This window comes from Hyaena hyaena, unplaced genomic scaffold (genome assembly GCF_003009895.1).
Source record: "Hyaena hyaena isolate Hyena2069 unplaced genomic scaffold, ASM300989v1 scaffold_594, whole genome shotgun sequence".
Classification (NCBI taxonomy): Eukaryota; Metazoa; Chordata; class Mammalia; order Carnivora; family Hyaenidae; genus Hyaena; species Hyaena hyaena.
Genome location: NW_024081227.1, coordinates 323,103 through 344,427, shown reverse-complemented (window position 1 = coordinate 344,427; position 21,325 = coordinate 323,103). Strand labels below are relative to the sequence as shown.

The 21,325-nt window shown below is 38.4% G+C and overlaps 1 protein-coding gene across 2 annotated transcripts in view; it reads left to right on the top strand.

Moving 5' to 3' along the window:
* DOCK4 (dedicator of cytokinesis 4) overlaps positions 1-21,325 on the top strand; it is a 422,569-nt gene that overhangs the window by 240,498 nt on the left and 160,746 nt on the right. For both annotated transcript variants that reach the window (XM_039256914.1, XM_039256913.1), the window contains exon 13: positions 14,864-14,989. In XM_039256914.1, coding sequence (XP_039112845.1) covers positions 14,864-14,989 — 126 coding nt within the window. The remainder of the gene's footprint in view (positions 1-14,863; positions 14,990-21,325) is intronic.

The window sequence follows — 21,325 nt, the reverse complement described above, 5'->3', positions numbered from 1 at the left end:
TGTTTTTACAACTGGCTTTTAAAGTAACTTGAATGTAGATATTTATGTTCTAGTCCATGTTGCCTGGTAAGGTAGAACACGGATCTAAACTCAGACCACCTTTTTCTCAGACCTGTGCACATCTTACTAGGCCAAACTGACCCACAAAGAAAAAGTAACTGCAGACAGAAACTTTCTGGTTCATGGACAACCCTAAGTGTCCACAGGTCACACCTATGGCAACACTTCAAGCTATAGTGAGTGGTGAAGTCGGTTTTCCCCTCTTTTGCCCAAGAGTTGGGGAGGTAACTTGGGTTTTATCTCATTCACACGCAGTCCTCCATCGACCACTAAATAAACAATAGATCTGGAGTTCATGAGGGCAGAGGCCCTGAAGGAGGAGATGGTAGTAGTAGAATACAACATGAAGTTCTATATTTCAGAAACAGGTATATATACTTCACTTTTTCTGTGACTAGTTGTGTATGGACCAAATGATGTAAACCAAATGTACCCTCACAATGAACAATCCTAAAATTTATATGGAACCACAAAGACCCTGAATAGCCAAAGTAATGCTGAAAAAGAAAAGCAAACCTGGAGGCATCACAATTCCAGGCTTTAGGCTATATTACAAAGCTATAGTTATCAAGACAGTATGGTACTGGCACAAAAGCAGACACATAAATCAATGGAATGGAATAGAAAACCAAGAAATAGACTCCCAACAATATGGGAGATTAGTCAAACTAATCTTCAACACAGCAGGAAAGAATATCCAGTGGAAAAAAGATAATGTCTTCAACAAATGGTGTTGGGCAAACTGGACGGCAACATGCAGAGGAATGAAACTGAACCACTTGCTGATGTCATACACAAAATAAATTGAAAATGGATGAAAGACCTAAATGTGAGACAGGAACCCATCAAAATCCTAGAGGAGAATATAGGCAACAACCTCTCTGACCTCTGCTGGCGCAGCTTCTTACTAGACATGTCTCCAGAGGCAAGAGAAACAAAGCAAAAATGAACTATCGGGACCTCACCAAGATAGAAATGCTTCTGACAGTAAAGGAAACAATCAGCAAAACTAAAAGGCAGAATGAGAGAAGATATTTGCAACTCTGATATCTGATAAATTGTTGGCATCCAAAATCTATAAAGGACTTATCATACTCAATACACAGAAAACAGTCCAGTGAAGAAATGGGCAGAAGATGTGAATAGATACTTTTCCAAAGAAGACATCCCGATCACTGACACGTGAAGAGATGCTCAGCATCACCTCCATCAGGGAAATAAAATCAAAACCACAATGAAATACCACCTCACACCTGTCAGAATGGCTAAAATTAACACAAGGAACAACAAGCGTTGGCGAGGATGCAGACAAAGGGAAACCTTCTTACACTGTTGGTGTGAATGCAGTCTGGTGCAGCCACTCTGGAAAACAATATGTAGGTTCCTCAAAAATGTAAAAATAAAACTACTGTAAGACCCAGCAATTGCATTGCTAGGTATTTATCCAAAAGATACAAAAATACAGATTTGAAGAAGCACATGTCCCCCTGTGTTTATAGTATCATTGTCAATAATAACAAACTATGGAAAGAGACCAAATATCCAATAGCTGATGAATGGATAAAGAAGACGTGGGGTGTGTGGGTGTGTATCATATGTGTGTGTGTGTGTAATATAAGTCATTAAATATTACTCAGCCATCAAAACAAATGAAATCTTAACATTTATAAGAACATGAATGGAACTAGAGTATATTATGCTAAGCAACATAAATCAGTCAAAGAAAGACAAATACCATATTTCATTCTTATGTGGAATTTAAGAAACAAAACAGATGAGCACATGGGAAGGTCGGGGGAGAGAAGAGAAAGAAATAAAGTACAATAGAGAACAAACTGAGGGTTGTTGGAGAAGGATGACTGGGGGATGGGCTAAATGGATGATGGGTGCTAAGGAGGGCACTTGTGATGAGCACTGGGTGTTGTATGTAAGGAATGGATCACTGAATTCTACTCATGAAATCAATATTGCACTGTATGTTAACTACTAGAATTTAAATAAAAATTTGAAAAAGGGAAAAATAAAGATGAAAGACTTTCTAATGAAATAAATTTAAATTATAGACTATTAAACCCTAGGACATGGTGATCGTTAACTTTGTGTCAACTTGGCTAGGCCATAGGACCTAGATACTTGGTCATACATTCTAGATGTTCCCTGAAATTATTTTTAAATGAAATTAACATTTGAATTCGTAGACTTTGACCAAAGCAAGCTGTCCTCTGTAATGTGGGTGTGCCTCAGTCAGTCATTTGAAGACCCTACCGGAAAAGAGCTGACTTCTCCGTAGAGGAAGAGAGTATTTTGCCTCCAAACTGCATATCTGCACTCCCCCCTGGACTGCAGTATCAACTCTTCCCTCAGTCTCCAGCCTGCCCCTCCTACTGTGCAAATCTTGGACATGCCAACCTTTGCAATTGCTTGAGCCAGTTCTCTCTATCTCCAGTTGGTTCCGTTTCTGTGGCTGACTAATACAGCCATGGTTCCATTTTTTATAAACATCTTTTCTAGTCTTTATGGCTAGATTTGGGGGGTGATTTTGGGCAGTGGTGAGTGTTATTGTCTCTAACTGCATATGTATAATTGTGTATTCCTTTATCACTTTTAAAAGGTTAGTATGATGTTTTCATCTTCCTTATTAATACAAAGTGTTAATAAATATAATTTAAGCAGCTCCAAATAAACAAACATACAAACTCTCAGTAAGATTTCAGAGATACCACTTTTCTTAAAGTGAATCTTGCCAAATTTATTGGTAGGCAAATCCTAGTTAGTTTTGTTCTAAACCTTTTGGGTTTCATGATACCATGGAATATTTTTTATCGTTCAGTCCCTCTAGACCTGTGCTCTTCAGTTCATTCAGCACTAGCCACACGTGGCTATAGAGCACTACCTATGATGCACTGGGATCGAGGTGTGCTGTCATTATAAAAATACATACTGGATTTCAAAAACTTCATAGAAAAAATGTAAACTATCCCATTAATTAATTTTTCCCATCAGTAATTTTATATTGATCACCTGTTGAAGGACAACATTGTGGAGATACTAGATCAAATAAAATACATTACTAAAATTAATTTTGCTTCTTTTTACCTTTTTTACCATGGCTACTAGAAAATTTTTAATATAAATTGGTGGCTAAAATTGTATTTTTTTTTCAATTTTTTTAAATGTTTATTTTTGAGAGAGAGAAAGAGTGTGAGCGGGGGAGGGTCAGAGAGAGAGGGAGACATAGAATCCAAAGCAGGATCCAGGCTCTGAGCACAGAGCCTGACATGGGGGTTAAACCCATGAACGATGAGATCATGACCTGAGCCTAAGTTGGACGCTCAACCAACTGAGCTACCCAAGAACCCCTCAAATTGTATTTCTATTAGATAGTGCTGCCCTGGACTTGATTTAATTTTTTTTTTTTTCAGTTCTTTTCATGCCTCACAAACAGACTCATTCTGCCTTGCTCCTTTCCTGCTGTGGGTAGAGGGATCTATAGCCATTATGTATCTTGTGGTTTCTCCCCCGGAGTCCCACTACTCCTGATTTGCCTGCATTGACCTCCTACCTGGATAGACAAATATGAAACTAGCTCTGACCTTTTGATTTTTCCCATGGATTGCCTTACTGTCCCTGCCATCACAGATACAGTCTTGACTAAGCAGGGTATGTTGGTCTGCTCCGGTAGATTTCTTTGCCAGCCCCTTATGGACTCTGAATGCTTTCCTCTTTCCAGTGTGCCTTATGGAGAACAAAACTCCTCAAACCTAAAACTTACCTTGCAAAGGTATGTTAACCACTATCTTTGTTGGGTTGAAAATCTGGGAGAAAATTGGAAGTGATCTATTTAACTTTAAGGAGGAAAAAAAAATCTATGGTTAGGTGTAGTTAGGTTGAGTGATTTGATATTTTGAAAATTGTGCTCTGTGGGAATTTTAAAATCCAAAAGTAATGTAAGAATTTGAAATTCTAAAAATAGCCATGAAAATGAGCCTGGCTTTGGTTTGCTGAGCAAATGGCTATTATAAATGTCACCTCCAATAGATGTTAGCAATTGAATTCTAGGAATGCGAACTAAGACTGAGCCAGTGTGATTTACTGAGGCCAATTCAGTTCTGTGACTTGAAGTAAACTGTGTAAAAATCATTGGCTCTGGTTCAGTGTGTCCTGAGAGAAACGTCAAAATCTTTTCATATTATCTGGGTATTTATGAAATCCTAGTTCCTGTAGTTTGCACATGTAGTTTACAGCTAGAAGAAATCATATTGACTAATCAGGTCACTTTCCGCAGTCTTTTTTTTTTTTAAATGCCTTAGCAAGATGAGCATCCATGGCTACATTCCTGCCAACTGTACGTTTTAATCCCAAAAGAGCTTAAAAGGAATTACCTAGATAAGGAGCCCACAAGTAGATGGAGAGCAGTTTAACTCTGTTCAGGGAGTGAACACTGTTCTTGGTTTGGCTGAAATGAAAGGAGGCTTTTGACAGTTAGACTGCATTTTGGGGGTTGAGCATCCTCCCCTTACAGAGCAATGCAGCCACTTAATTCAGTATTATTGAACTGCTGGAATTCTTGAAGACTGTATCAGTGTTTCTGAAATTTGAACATTGCATTTAGAAACTTTGCTTTCTAATATTGTTAAAAGAAGCTGGTACTTATTGGCACCATCTGTTGGCCAGAAATGTAGTATGTGACCTTTTTGTGCACCTTTGAAATTCTGTTAATCCATGTGCTCTTTTTTGTTCTTCTAAAGATTTTTTTAAAAATTTCAACTACATTTACTTCCAGAAAAGTTACATGAGTAGTACAAAACATTCCTAATTTCTCAAAGGTTAACATTTTACTACATTTGCTTTATCCTTCACTCCCTCACATTCACTCATTCTCTCTCTCTCTCTCTCTCTCCCCCCCCCCCCCTCTCTCTCCCTCTCCCTCTCCCCCCTCCCCAATTATTTAGTATTACTGAATGGGTATAATTCTTAAGCTTGCTTCAGTGCTCTTAATGTCTATAAATATGTGTGTGTACATATACAGTATACATACAATACACACAAACACACAAATATATATGTACATATATCATATACACAACACACACATTTTCCCCCTCTGCTTACTCCAGGACATTGGAACATGACCAAAATACAATGATCAAAGTCAGGAAATTAATGTTGATGTAGTATGCTTATTTATAGATCTTACTCCTATTTTGACAGTTTTTTTGATGGCCTGTATAACAAAAGAAACCCAGGCTGTATTGCATGCATTTGTGGTATCTTTTCAGTTTAATCTAAACTTTAAATCATCCTCTTTGAATGACCGTGAAGAAAAAAAGAGTTCAAAATATGGTATTAAGTGATGCTTTTAAGATGTTTTTAGGGGTGCCTGGGTAGTCCAGTCAGTTAAGTCTTCGACTCTTGATTTGGGCTCAGGTCGTGATCTCATAGTTGTGAGACTGAGCCGCGTGTCTTTCAGCACCGAGCCTGCTTGGGATTCTCTCTCTCTTTCTCTGCCCCTTCCCCATATGCTTTCTTTTTTTTTTTCTCTCTCTCTCCCAAATAAATAAATTTTAAAAAGATATTTTTTAAAGCTTCATGCTGTACTTAAGAAAAACAAAGTGCAAACTAATGGAAGTACTGATTAGAGCTTGATTTTATTCTCTAAATTACCTTTATTTTGCTAATTTAGATATAATCACTAGCAATACTGTTTGGAAGATTTGCTATATAGAAAAATTTTGCAGTTTATAAAAGCCAGTGTTTGAATAAATTAAAATAATCAGATGTTAAGCTATATATGTGAGTATACATGAGTATACATTTTTAAAAAGTAGTTTTCAGCCACTGGCTTATTATGTGCTTCATGTTTTTAAAAAATTACAAGTTAATAATAATAATTAATACATAATAGTAAAAAACACCTTTTCAACCTTGACAGAATCCTCAGCATATACCATTGAAATGTTGATTTCCAAAAATCATAAAATAAGGAGGGAAATTTCAAGGTGAAAATTCTCCAGTGTTAAGAAAGACATGTGAATTCATTCCTGTAATTACAGCTTCCACTATATGCCAGTGGGCCACTCTCCATCCTTCATTTTTGGTCACTAATTTTCTCTTCTGGATAAGACTCAATGGAAGTAAACAATTTCAGATGTCTCTTATGTATTTTAGGTTGATGTTCCATAACTTATTATGTATTCTTTTAGTCTTATTTTTGCTATAACTGTGAGCAGTGGGCTAACCACTTCTTTAAAAAAGGCATTAAAGTCTTCCCAAAACTAGAAATAGCAAATCTGTGGACTAACAATTATAATTGCAAGAGTACTTGCACATTCTTATCATACCACTTATATGATAGAACACAGGCCTCCCAATGGATAGGGTTACTGCTTCAAAAATCACAGGGAGATGATTTTCAGAAGGTGAGCCTATATAGTTGAACCCTTTGTTTTTCCTCAGTGGTGTCAAAATCACATCCTCTGAGAGTTTAGTTGATTTGAAGAAACAGTCAGCAATAGGGGCATTCACAAATTGAGTAATACTGATTAAAAGTCAGAAGTAGAGGTGTGAGTATTAAGAGAGAAGAGTGATTGGTTTTCTTTTATCTTTTTTTTTTTTTTTTTTTTTTTTACTTTAAGTTGGCTTTCAAGTACATCTGAAAGAAGAGATACATCCTCAAATTTGAGCATTGGCAATATTAATGGTCCAGTGTCTAGGTTTTCAAGATGGTAGTGTTAATGGACAGTTGTCCTTTGGGTAATCTGGTCCACTGGATGGAAGGTTGAAGCAGCTATGACCCTCCATCAAGTAATTAACCATTCAGTAGGCTTCTGGTGCTGTCACACTCCCATTTTATTTATTTATCTAATCTGGCTCATTTTGACACTCTCCTGTCTTCTTAGTGCTTCTGGCTTTTGCTCCATCGACTGACTTTCCAACAGTGCTGTCTCACTTGACAGTGCTCCTGCTAGACATTTGGCTTCCTTTCTTTTCTCTACTCCAGAGACTGTGAGATAGGTCCTGTCTCTGACCTTTCCATGCGAGTACCTCGCTTGATTCTGCCAGGATTTTATTACTTGCTGCAGCCAGGGTCTACTCCTGAAACTCTCTGGCTTTGAGTTAGACCCACATTATATAAATGCTTCTGGTGTATTTATTTTAAAAGTCAATTATCTTACCTTATAGACTCCACATATAATTTTCTAATACTGAAAGCAAAATTCTCACGATAGATTTTGTATCATCACATGGGAGGGAATAGAAGTAAAAATTCTTGCTCTGATAATAATGAGGTCCGAAGTATTTCAGAAATAAGCAGATTTGACTGAAGATGATTTTATGACAGAATGTAATAATACCATCTTTTGCATGCTTTGCTGCTACCTCATGATGTTAGTGATTTTGTAGTTCACATTTTAAAGGTCCTGGCAATTCTGTTTTACCCTTAGCCCCTACCTTCCAAACACAAAGTATGCAAATACTGTCAAGAAATAGTGTCTTTAGAGTTTTTCTACAGAAGAACAGCATGAGGAGCTGCCTAGACCCACTCCAAACTGAAACAGCTGTAACCTGTAAAGATCATATATTTAAAGAGTGTTAAAATCAGAACATTTTTCTAAAAGAATACAGCATGTGAAGAGATACTTACACAAGAGTTCTACTAAATCTTGGTAAGAACAGAGAGAGTTGGTGACACTGTGCCACACCCCACTTCCTCCTTCCCACCTGCCCCTGGTAAGCATGATGGACGTTCTCCTCCAGGTCTTCTCTATGACCGAGAAGATCGGGCTGCTGCTTCCCTGAGCTCTCAGTCAAGGGATACAGTGTCTGACTGAGGGGTGAAGGCTCCTAGCATTTTTCTTCCTCCTTAGTTCTGAGTTGCAGAGGCTAAATTTGTAGCCACAGTGGTTGAGAGCTAGGAGGCCTCCCTTTATCCAGCCCCTATTCATAGGGCAGTGGCTCTGCCTGAGATATAACAGACCAGGGATATTGGGGTAGCAGTTGCCCTTGCCCAGCTTGCTCATTGGATGAAGGTGCCACACCAAGAGAGGCAAGCTGAGAAAATCAGAGTTACTGCCCCAGCCTTGAACCTTACCCATGAAGCAAGAGTGTCACTCTAAAGAATAGACTACTGGACCCACCTCCATCTCTGGTATAGTGGGTCCAAGATTTAGCCTAGGGAGAAAGAGACAGTTCCTAAAGAGAGAAAATTCAGAAGCTCTCCTGTAAGGAAATTCTTTATTTGAAACAGAGTATGCAGGAATTTTACCCTATGGAAATTCTTCAGAATTGAATAAAAAAGTGGAGATTTTGGGAAAAAGTGGTTTTTTTTAAAGAATGAAGAAAAATGAACAGAACCTCAGAAAAATATACCATCAGTGCATCAACATAAAAAAAAGTGGGGATACCAGAAGGAGAGAAGAGAGAGAGAAAGGAGGAATAAAAGTATTTGGAGACCTACTGGTTGAAAACTTCCCAGATTTGATGAAAAATATTTATTTGTACATCCAGGGAGCTTAGTGACTTCAAGTATGATAAGCAGCAGGAGATCCACACCCAAACACATCATAGTAAAAATGCTGAAAGACAAGGAAAGAATTCTTGAAAGCACCAAGAGAAAAACTACTCATCATGTATAAGGAACCCCCAGGAGATTACTACCTGATTACTCGTAAAATATAGTGGAGGTCACAAGGCAGCAATGACATATTCAAAGTGTTGAAAGCTTTTTAAAAAACAAAAAAGCGCACCAAAGTGTCAGTCAGGAATCTTATACCCAGCAAAATTACCTCCTAAAACTCTAGGAAAAATAAGGATATTCCAAGACAGAAACAGTTTTTTGCTAACAAATATGCTTGGTAAGAAATACTGAAGTTCTTTAGACTGAAAGCAAGTGACCCAGACTATAATCTAAATCCTCATGAAAAATAAAAAACACTGCTAAAGGTTAATTATGCATTTATAAAAGACAGTATATATAGATGACTATTTCTCCTCCTTTCTTTTTTTTTTTTTTTTTTTTAACTCATAGCAGTTTTGTGGGTTTTTTTGGTTTATTTATTTATTTTGAGAGAGAGAACGTGAGTAGGGTATGGACGGAGAGAGAGAAAATCCTAAACAACCTCTGAGGCATCAGCATAGAGCCCAACACAGGGCTCAAACTCATGAACTGTGAGATCATGAGCTGGGCCAAAATCAAGAGTCAGGTCCTTGACTGACTGAGCCACCCAGGCACCCCTTTCCTCCTTTTTTTTTTTTTTAACTAAATTTCCCAACCCAGTACACAGCCCCAGTTTCTACAGTGTCTTAGATCAGATACTCAGGAGTCTTCCATCCTTCCTTATTTTCCCTTATTCCCTCACATGTAATATACCAAAAAGACATGACTTCTTTTATGGCAACATATAGCTTCTTTATCACTTTTTCCATCTCAATTGCAACCATATCAGCATGAGCCTCCATTATTTTTTACCTTCATATCTGTAATAGCCTTCAATTGTGCTAGTCAGTTCCACTTCTTACCTTCCCAGCCCCATTTTCCAAAGAACACTAAGACAGCTTTCTTAAAACACAAATTGGACCATGTTTCCTTTATTTAAAATTCTCCAGTGACGACTTGTTGCATTTAAAATAGGAGTCATTAATTAATGGCCTCCATGACTGCTGCTTATTTTTCTGGCTTCCCCTGTGCTATTAGGAATTTCCCCATCTTCCCCTATCTGTACATTATAGCCTACTTGTATTGATCACTTACATCTTTGTCAAATCTTCAGTAACTGAATATTGCACATGATAGATTTGCCCCCAAGGCCTCCATAGAACTCCATCATTCAAATATTCAGGAGATTTATAATACTTGACTTAAACTAGTGGTAAGTGGTCATGCCTTTTGAAAGGAATATCGTCTTTGTGTATGGCACTTAGGGAACGTTGAACATTGTTTTGATGGAAGGTAATTTGTTGATATTCATGGTAGGGAGGAATAGGAACATAAACAGTGATATTGTGTAATAATACTAGAGGCAGTGGTAGTTGTAGTAAGAGCAGCTAACATTGTTGAGTACATCATTTGTACTGGGTATCACCTGAAGTATTTTATGGAGTTGGTATCATTATTAACTTGATTTTACAGGTGTGGAAACAAAGCACAGAGAGGTTAACATTTGACAGGGTCATGAAGCTCTATTATATATTTCTTGCACATGTATTTATCAAATGTATTTGCCATTTTTTATTTTTGCTTTGCTGTACATTCACAGCTACAAGTTATTTGGTTCATTGGTGGCAAAATGGCTGATCTAGTCTAAAATTAATATTGCCTGCTATTTATAGATCATGCTATGCTTGGCATTTTTTATATAAAAGTACAGAATTTCATGAATTTAAAAGGAACCATCGTAAGGAGTGAGTTAACTTCAATTCCTGTGAAATTAGAACTATCAATAATCAACCACATTTGATTTCATGGAAAGTAAGCCTTTTTTTCCTACACTACTGCTCTGTACACTGAGCTTAATCATGAGAAATAGGTTACTTTGTGACAGAGTCTAGATTAATTAATGTCTATGCCTTTGTTTAAAATTAGATATCATATCATCATAATTGGCTCTTAAACATCTAGGCAGATAAAAATGTTCAGTTTAATGATTGCTTCTTTTAATAAGAGGAAAAGTTCTCCTTTAGCAATTTCATTTTTGGCACATATATTAAGGACTGGAAAAAAGTGATTGTAAAACATTATTGATATATTTAGCAAAATTAAAAATCTAACCTAATTGTTCAGCTTATTGGTTGTCATTAATTCCGGTTTGTTGGTTTGTTTTTAATCTTCCCTGAACTTTCAAATTCCCTCAGTTATTTTTCCTTGTTTTAATATTCCTAACATATGCTTAACCCATTCTGCTTTATATTTTATTTATATGCGCATGTCTTACGTTCAGTCTCATACACACCTTCTAACCCACCTTCCACCTTCCTCTCAAGTTGGAAGTTACCTCCATACCCAAAGTGGCCAGTTTGAATTGCGGTAGGAGAAAGATAGTGTACAAATAAACTTTGTATTTTTTAATGTAATTTTAAAAATTTTATTTGAGTATAATTGGTATACAATGTTATATTAGATTCAGGGGTACAACACATAAAATTTTAGAAGAGGTGCCAGCTCCAGAGATAGCATGTAAGGTGAGGACAGAGAACTTGGCTGACTAGGAAAAGAAGAGAAAAATACAGCTCTGTGAACATACCCTGTGTCATAAATAACCACTCCTGAAAGGCTAGGGCTAATCCTCAGGCATTTGGAATGGATGAATATTTGATGAGTCTCTCCTTTGTAGTGATGAGTAGTTTCTTCATCTTAATGCATTATTTCTTGTTCTGGTGACTCCAACCTGTGGATTTTTGTCATGATAATTAAGGACCACAATAAAAATAGGATCAAGAATTTCCTTGATTAAAAACTAATTAGTACTGCAAAAGCTCTGTGGGTTAGTTCTTTTGGATTCATGCTATATCATGTTTTTGCTTTGTCTTATTGAAAGTACACCCACACTTGAATGCTTCATGTTGAGTGTTGTGGGTATTTTTTTCCTTTTAATTTTTTTATGCCAACTGAGTTGATGATCTAGGAAGAGCCAATTACATTGTGGTGAAGCCCTCAGTTCATTTGGCCTTTCCAGTTCTTGACTTTCAGTGAGCTCTTCAATCTGAAGAAATTGAGTCATCTCGAAATGATAGTACCTTCCCCTCTCCTCCAAGTTGATTTCACTAGGGAAGACAAATGAAATCATTATACCTCAGGCTTTCATTTTAACTTCTAAACCTCGAGAATGAAAACTGTCGTATTTTCTAACCAAATTTTAGATTGTGTTCTTTTTAAATGCAAAGTTTTCCTTCTCCCTCATGGTATTTTGTCTGTTTTCCTCTGTCATTTCTTCATTCCCTTCCCTTATCTACTAGCTGGCTCCTCCCTGTTTTCCCCTAAATGGGTCCTCTTTACCCTTTTGCATTCCTCTCATCTCTATGGCACCTATTATTTAGAGTACATTCATGTATTTCTCTTTTCCTGTTCATATCTATGTTCTTCCCTAACACATACTATTTTTCTATCTTGGATTTTATTTTCTTTCTTCCTTCCTCCCCCCCCCGCCTCCATCTTGTATTTTCTTAAGCATTGTCTCTGACTGAATGCTTTTCTTTTTACATTATTTTATCTTCTGTTAAGTATTCAGTTTATGTTAAAAAAAAATCACTGATGGTTAAATAAATTTGCCCAATAGGGCAAAACCAGAATCCTAGTCACTTTCTTTTTTCTATCCCCTACCCTGAATAGCATGATACCTTTGCTCTTCATTACCCTTCAGATCTTTTCTTCCTTTACACATTATGTTACCAGTGTCTCTAATTGGATCCTTTGATGAGAAGTCCTAGTAAATTGATCTTCACTTGCAAAAAATCACAGGATGTCAGGAATTTTCTTAAGTCCATCTGACTATGTGAAAGCATTGTTTGTTGTACCCCAGATGTGAACAGTGTTCTCCCCAACAGGAGGGACCAGTCTTAGGTACCGTGTCTGGCATGCACTGCTATTTTACAAATATCAGCTTCTGATAATGTTAGTGATGATGGTGATCGTGTGGGTGAGTATTTTGAAGGCAAAATGACAGGAGTGGGAAGACAAAAGAAACACCAGTAATGAGTGGGGGTAGTGGAAGAGCATGAGTCAGGAAGAAATAGCTGCTGGGACAGATGGATTATAACACATTAGTTTGTCTTCATTTTCCTGCCTTTGGGTTTTAAAAGGAACCAATAGCACCGCATAAAACTATCCCAAAGCTACATGCATTGTGTCGCCATCAAACTGTCCAGACCACTTATTCTCCCATCCTTCATTCTTTGTGGTTATTGAGGGACAGATGCTCCTCCATTCTGTTGCCTTCAATCACCCAACTCAGAAGGAGTGGGGGCTGGGAGGGCGAAAAAGGATAGATAGGTAAAAATGGCATGAAGATGTAATTAAAGTTCCAGAGTACCTGCCAGATTTAACCTAATTCTGACTGCTCTCTGACACATTCTCTTGGACCCACACACCAGAAAGTGTGAGGACATAATGATACAGTACTGTCCTGTCCTTCATTTCCTCAATCTTTGCCCCTTGGGTATACCTCATCAGATTGGAACCCCAGGGAATTTTTTTTAACAAATTTTCCTGATGTTTTAACCACTTAATTGAAAACCAAGCAAACAAACTAACAAACCACTTCTTTTTTTTTTAATATTTTATTTATTTCTGAGAGAGCGAGAGAGAGACAGCATGAGCAGAGGTGGGTCAGAGAAAGAGAGAGACACAGAATCAGAAACAGGCTCCAGGCTCTGAGCTAGCTGTCAGCACAGAGCCCGACGCGGGGCTCAAACCCACAATCCGTGAGATCATGACCTGAGCTGAAGTCGGACGCTTAACCGACTGAGCCACCCAGGCGCCCCCAAAACACTTCTTTTGTTGTTTATACGGTTCAAGGAGAATGAAAGGAAAATCCTAATGTAGATATGTGGTAAATAAGCTTTGCATTCCTTTTTGATTGTGGCATGAGTGTTGTCGTGCTTATGGTTCATGGTTGAGAGAGGATTGTAGTACTGTGAATGATGAATGGTGAGTGATAACTTGCACATGGGAAGTAATGAAGTAGGTAGAGAATCTTTGGAGTATAGATTTATGATCCCTTAACTCCACCATCCAGATTCATTTTAAAATTGTGCACAGATTAATGATGACTAGAAGTTGTGAAAGTAAGTCCCCTTTGATCGGCTTCATTTTATATAACTAATGTACATAAGGGATCTTCTTTTCTTCTTTTCTTTCTTTCATTCTTTCTGTCTGCCTGTCTTTCTGTCTTTTTCTTTCTGTCTGTCTGTCTTTTTCTCTTTCTTGTTTAAAATAATAGAAAAACAGTAGGGAATTAAAAAGCAGAAAGAGAAGTAATATACAAATATATTCACAAAGATATGGCTTGAATTTCCTTTCTGTAATTCTTGCCTGGGAGTTGGGAGAAATAGTTATGAGAAATGTGTCATTCATCTTTTACATATCCCACTGTAATAATGTCACTATAATTGGGATTTTAAAAAAAGAAAATTTTTCTACTTTGCTGACTGAAAATACCTTTTCATTTGTGGCCTGCATCGTGCTAAATTCTTCTCAATAGAAAATAATGCCATTATGAGTTTCTAATGTGCATAATATTAATATAATCTTAGTTTCGTTATAATCACCTTTGTTATTTAAGGTTTAAGAAAATCTACGAATATCCTTAAAAATCCTTGAATTATTATATGACTTTAGAGTTGTGTACACCTTAATGATATTTAGTAACTTCATAGGTTTTATAGAGTTAAAAGAAATTAAAACCCCCATCTTGAGATCAGTGTCCTCCGGGACTGGGTAGCAATCGTCATTTCGTCAGTTCGTCAGTTGCTGGCGTGAGTGTCGGAGCACGGTCATTTCCATCTGGTGGGGGGCTGGTAAAGAGGGTGTAGGGGCCAGAAGTTGGACTTGTCTTCTTAATGTTCTGTTAAAGTATTTTCCAGTTGCTACGAACCTGTTTTAAACAGGGGGAAAGGGAAAACCCAAGTAATCAAGTTGGAAAAGAGTTCTCTAGAAATTACTCCTATAGATTGTGTTGATTTTGTCTGAGTATTAAGCTTTTGTTTTAACAATGCCTTCATAGTTGTGGGCTTGTTGAAGCAAGTTCAGCTTTCCATTCATGCTATTTCTGTCCTATTTTTTTACTCTGTTATCTCTCATTTATTTTAGGTTTAGCAGTTTCCCTACAGCTATTGCATGGAGACATTGAACAAATCAGAAGAGAATACTCATCAGTATTTTCTCATGGAGTGTCTATAACAAGGAAGTTGGGTTTTTCTAATATCATTATGCCTGGTAAGTGACACGGGATGGGCCGAGGGTTGACATATGGTTGTTATGTCTGTTTTTGACACTTGAGAAATTTTCACATTTGTCAGTTTCAAAGAGTTCAGATGGACCATGCTGTAGAAGGAAATGAGGTGTATGATAATAAATAAGCAAAAGTTTTTTTTAAGTATCTTTACATTTTATTAATGTGGATAAGTTGTAAGGCCATGCATTCTTTATGAGCACGATAAGAAGGAAAACTGAGATAGTATCCAGAAAATACTTCCTTTGGTAGAAAACATTAATAAAGTCAGTAAAGTCACTAAGGGGAAATCCTTACAGGTTTTGATACGAATAATTATTGAGCAGCAGTTTGACCTTCCTAGAGAATTTTTCTACCCAAGAAATATATAAGCTTATATATATATAATATATGCAAATACCAAATGTATTTCTACACCTTTCCTAGTTCTCTTTGAGATCTATTTTTCAGATTTATTTTAGGTACCTAAAAGAACTTAAAAAAAAATGTTCATTTCTAGGTGGAGAGGGTAGCAGTTAATGAGTGTCACACACACTATCCAAGTAACTTCCAGGTAATAGTATTTCGCAGTGCCCCGCATCCCACCCTCTGCAACCAAGAGAGAAGTAGACCAAATGAACTCATCTCAAATTGTTGACAGTGTGTTTAGAAGTGAGATCCTGTACATCTCTGTTAAGTCCCACGTGTGGAAGCACGTGCAGGAAGTCGCACCTGCCGTGGCCTTTGGCTGCTAGGTCTGCTGTGGATAGAGACCTAACACGAGGCAGAAAATGCCCGCCATTGCCCTGTTACAGCATCTTGTGATCTTTCTGTGCAAACCTGTTGGTGCGAGCAGGCTAACAGAGAGACCAGAAGGTTTGCCGAGCTGACCTGACCTGCCATAAGGACCCATTCTGCTTGGGCATCCCATGCTACTCTTGTTGAAAATGATTGTGTATATAGAACCGTTGACTTGGTGGCCAGTGATTCAGTGGCTCCTGCACCCCTTCCTTATTTCCTTCGGTTGCTATAAATAACTGGTATTTTCCTTTGAACAAAAAAAAGAAAAAAATTTCATGCCACTGGGAAGCAAATTGATGGGCAAATCTAATATAAAAAACATATTTTCAGACAGAATGCAGACAGCTGCTGGAAGAATTCCTCAGCTTGGTCTCTGGGCAGTATCATTGAGAAGTGGAAAAATATAAAGCAACATGACACTTCACCAGCTGAATAATTGTCTGAGATGTGCTGTGCTCATGCCGCCTTTGTCTGGCTCTAATGATGGAAATGAACTTTCTCTGGAATAAAGCTCGCTCTTGTCCCTTTGCCGTACCACATTATAGTGGCAATGGTCACCCTGCCCAGGGGATCAGTCCTTCTGGACACAGGTTTGCAGTGCTAGGGATGCCAAGAGAGGATTTTAAAGCACCTGCCCCTTTTTCTTTTCTCCTTTTTCTTGTGTGGCTGCCTAATCTTCCAAATTAGATAAAGAAGGGAGAGATATGTGTATTGACACAAACAGCTGAAAGCAATTTTAAAACTGAGTGGAATTTTTACATTGACAAACACTGCTCATTGTTTTGGTTCCCTTTGTTATTTTCAGAATGTTGACTTGTCAGTTAATTCTCACTGGTGGCTCTAATGAAAACTTGAGCTGAATTCTTCAATGAGAAAATGTATGAGGACAACATTTCTAATGCCAATATTGTACTGAAAGTCTGCTGGCATGATTGTTTTTCTTTTCTTTTCATTGTCTAGACTCATCCTTCAGAGTTGATTTGTGTTCTGATGGGGGTCGGGGCTGGTGAAGCCCATACTTATCCCCACAGGCCAAGTTCATCAACATAGTCCCTGTCTCTCTGCAGAAGGAGTTCTCTGTGGTCTTGACACTAACAGGAGCACACACAAAACTCCTTTTGAGGATCATAGGATGTAATCAGTGCCAGACTCTTTTTGGGAAGGGAAAACACAGAAGCAGAAACTCTCCCCTTGGTCTGGCTGTTGTAGGGTCACATCTCTAAGATGTCACCTAGTGTGAGGAGGTGATCTGGCCATGCACTTTCAAGCTAGCATGACCCTACCCTGTTGTTAAGCATTGGCTATCCAGCAGTTTGTTTCTTAGGGTGTCCAGTTTTCAAAGAATATAAGTCACTTTCTTTGAAGTTCCATCACTGCTACCTACAAACCAAATAATTCTGCAGAAAGTACCATGGTCTGGTCTCTGAGCCCATGATGGGGAGAGCAGCAAAAATATTTCAATCTGTGCTCTCCAGTAGAAATGTAATGAGAGAACCATAAATAGAATTTTAACTTTTCTAGTAAGTTAAGAGTAGGAGCAAAGAGTTGAAATTTTAATAATATGTTTTATTTAACCCATTACATCTAATATATTATCATTTCAATAGATAATTCATATAAAAAATTCTTATTGAGCTATCTTGCACTCTCTTTTTTACCCTCCATCCATGGAGGCTGGTGAGTATTGTACATTTACAGCACATCTCTTTCCAGCCAAGTCACATTTCCATACTCAGTTGCCACATGTGGCAGTGGTTACAGTGTTGGACAGCTTGCCTCTAAATGTCTTAACAGACTGTGCAGCGTAGGACCTGGGCCATTGCTGAATATCGGCAAGGACTAAGTTTCCATCCAGCAGACATTTCAGAGCGAAGCTGGCTGATGTGTCAGGAATGTCACGGAAGGTCTGGCTGTGCCTCCCTCAGCCTGAAGGCCCATTCTTACTGAGTTTGAGGTTCCTTTAGGCAACATGGTCATTGCTTTCATCATTGCCTCCTGACTTTACCTTCCCCATTTGTGCCTTGTTCCCTTGGAAACTTGTTCTCATGTGTCAACTGGTTAAGCTGTCATTCTTTGTTAGGGAACCACTAATTAATACCTTTCGATACATTCAGTCTTCGTAGGAGATCTTTGAAGCTCCTAACCCTAAAAGGAATTGGGTAAAACTGTGGAGTGATGGGTGAGGGAGGGGTTGGAATTAGGAAGGTAGAGGCTCACTCTGAAAACAATTAGCACAGCTCAGGTTTCAAATGGTTGCCAGTAGTAGTAGCTTTGACTGTCATCTCAAGGTTTATTTAAGTTCTTTTCTCAAGTGTCATTCAGTGTAAGCCTCCTTTTTCTTTGGTTTTTCTTTGGTCGTTAGGTGATAGTTCACCTAAGGCAAATTTCTGTTTGGTCAAAGCTGACTAGATAATGATTTGCACACTGGGGTAAGAGGAATGTTGCACATATGTTTGCCTCGTGTTTAAGGGGATATGCAGTTTTGTTCTTTTAAATATAAATGTTATTCTTTATCACTTACTGACAGAGACATATCAGCAGATGGAATTTGCCTTCTTTTGGCAAAAGGAGGTAGGAACCAGTGTGATAGGATTCGATATTCCTTAAAATACGTCCTAAATCCAACCAAAGCTCACTACCCCTTGCTCCAAGTCACTGGTCCTCCATGTGTGCGACCAGTTGACTGAGACCTGAACTCCACGATCATGCTAGAGGAAGGGGTCATGGTCTTTCCATCAATGAATGCCACAGTGATCAGGTTCAGGATCATCCATATTATACTGAGGTGGGATTCCAGCCCCAAAGCAGTATGGTGCCTCCAAAATTTTGAATCTTACAGGCACCATTACACAAGGGTGTAGGACTTTCCCCAGCTGGTCCTGTCAGATACCTGTGCCTTCTCCTAGAGTATGCTGGGCATCAGGGCACCACAGCCCATGTCTACTACTGTCTTTATGCAACACTGTTGTGGGAAGCCTATCATGGGTGCTATTATAGCATTTGCCATTGTTTGCTTAATAGTCATAAGCAAAAATTGAAAAGCTACCCACCCAAAAAGTTCAATATCTCATAATACCCTCCTAAAATAAAACAAAACAAAAATGAGAATGACACAAAAAAGAAAGAAAACACTGATAGGTTTTACTGAAATGTACTGTATGTGTGAAATCCAAAGTTTGGTTTTCAGCCCATCCACATATTTTCCCTTTCTGTTGCTGCTTTGATTTCCAGCCACCTGGGTTCTGGTCCCTGTCCCTGCCCCCACCCATTAAGGTATCATGAAGTGATAGAATCTTGGGTATGGTTGGCATATGTAATATAGTATGTACGAGATTTTTATGGCTGCTCTTACAAATTGTCACAAGAGGGATGGCCTAAAATACCACAAAAGTATTATCTTCCAGTCTGGAGATCAGAAGTTTGTACAGGTCTGACTTGGCTAGAATCCAGGTCTTTCGGCAGGGCCGCATTTCTTCTGATGGCTGTAAGGGAGAATTCATTACCTTGCCTTACCCAGCTTCCGGAAATTGCTTACACTCCTTGCCTCATGGCCTCCACATCATTTCAATGTCTGCTTCCTTCATCTTATTCCCTTCTCAGACTCTGGCTCTCCTGCCTCCATCTCTCCCTTTTAATTTTTTTAATGTTCTTATTTTTGAGAGAAAGAGACAGAGTGCAAGTCGGAGAGGGAGACACAGAATCCGAAGAGCTGTCAGCACTGAGCCTGATGCCGAGTTCAAACTGGTGAACCGCAAGATCATGACGTGAGCCAAAGTTGGTCACTTAACTGACTGAGCCACCCAGGTGCCCCTCCATCTCCCTTTTAAAAGTACCCTTATAATTCTATTGAGCCTACCCTGATAATCCAAGAAAGTCTCCCCATCTCAAGATCCTTAATTTATAATCACCGCAAAGTCCCTTTTGCTGTGTAAGGCGACATACTCACAGGTTCCCAGGATTAGAACCTGGACATCTTTTGGAGGTACAGAAGGTTTCCTTATTCTTCCTACCACACACATAAAGAGCCATGCAGTCCAGTCATGTGTCCAGTGCATGAATTTCTCCCTCATTCATAGTGATGGTTTTCTGGCACATAACTTGAATGTTGATAATGACCAAGAAAGAACACAGATCTCAAAATGACGTCTTTGTGTTGGACCAGTTTCTATCTTCTATCCATTGGGTTGAGTTTTTCTACTTGAAACCTCAACATCTTTTAATTCACTTACTTCTCATGTCATCCTCATTCCTCGCTGATGGGTTCTGAGTCCTTTCTCTGTATTGTTTATGGTCCCAGTGATATCATTCGTGTCTGTCCCTGTCCTGTAAAGATGGTGTCTAGAACTGAAATTGATGCCTCAAGACTGATCTGACCAACACAGAACAGAGTAGGACTAATACCTTCCATGTTCAAGGCACAGATCTTCTGGTGATGAAAGCTGAATTACACTGGGTTATTTGATGGCCACTCTCACCCTTTTGAATTACATTTTTTTTATGCTGAAAGTACTTGATTTTAGTGTAAATTTAGAATAGGTTGGACATTTCTTAATATCTCTACATTTGTTTTCTTATCTGTAAAATGGAAATAAGAGGGCCTTCTTATAACATTGATGTGAGAATGTAATGAGCTATTCTCTGTACAGTACTTGGCAAAGTACAGAACTACCATCTCTCTACTACCACCACCATCATCATCATTGTCATAATCTAGGTCCACAAAATACCCTTCATCATACACATGTTGATGTGTTTTTTTAAAATTTTTTGTACATTTATTTATTTTTGAGAGACAGAGAGCAAGGGTGGGGGGGGGGAGGGCAGAGAGAGAAGGAAACACAGACTCCAAAGTAGGCTTCAGGCTCTGAGCTGTCACCACAGAGCCTGATGTGGGGCTCAAACTCATGACCCGTGAGATCATGACTTGAGCTGACTTTGGACGCTCAACTGACTGAGCTATCCAGGTGCCCCGATTTGTTTTTAACTGAAGGACAGGAACTTTTCTTTTCCACTTCCATAAATATTAACGCGTATCCAGCCTAGATAAAGCCCTTGGCTAGCCTGTGGCTGAGTGCAGTACTTTACTTGATGTGGCGAGCTTGTGCTCTGTGGCTTTATCCAAGGCATACACAGCATAGAATCAAAGATCAAGGTTTCAGCTAATGATGGAAACCTCTCGGCTATTGAGGTCAAGCTATAAGTTGATCCCATTTGACTGCAATCACTGAACTCTTTTGAATTTGTTCCCATTGTTGTGGCCTTATATTTTTCTGACTACAGTGATATTTTGAGAAGCCTTCACATGTGCAAAGCCAGTGGGCCTACTAAACAGAGGCAAGTGTTATGCACATCAAATTTACAGAGTATTAAATTTGAGAGGTACAAGGTGTTAATAAACATTGTCAGGAAAATAGCTTTTCACACGAGTGCTATGACTCCATTTCATACTCACTTTAATGGTTTCTCTCTTAATTACCCAAGATGCTTTCTAACACCATTTGGGCTTATTAGTTTTCTCCAGAGCTGACCTCATGTGTATT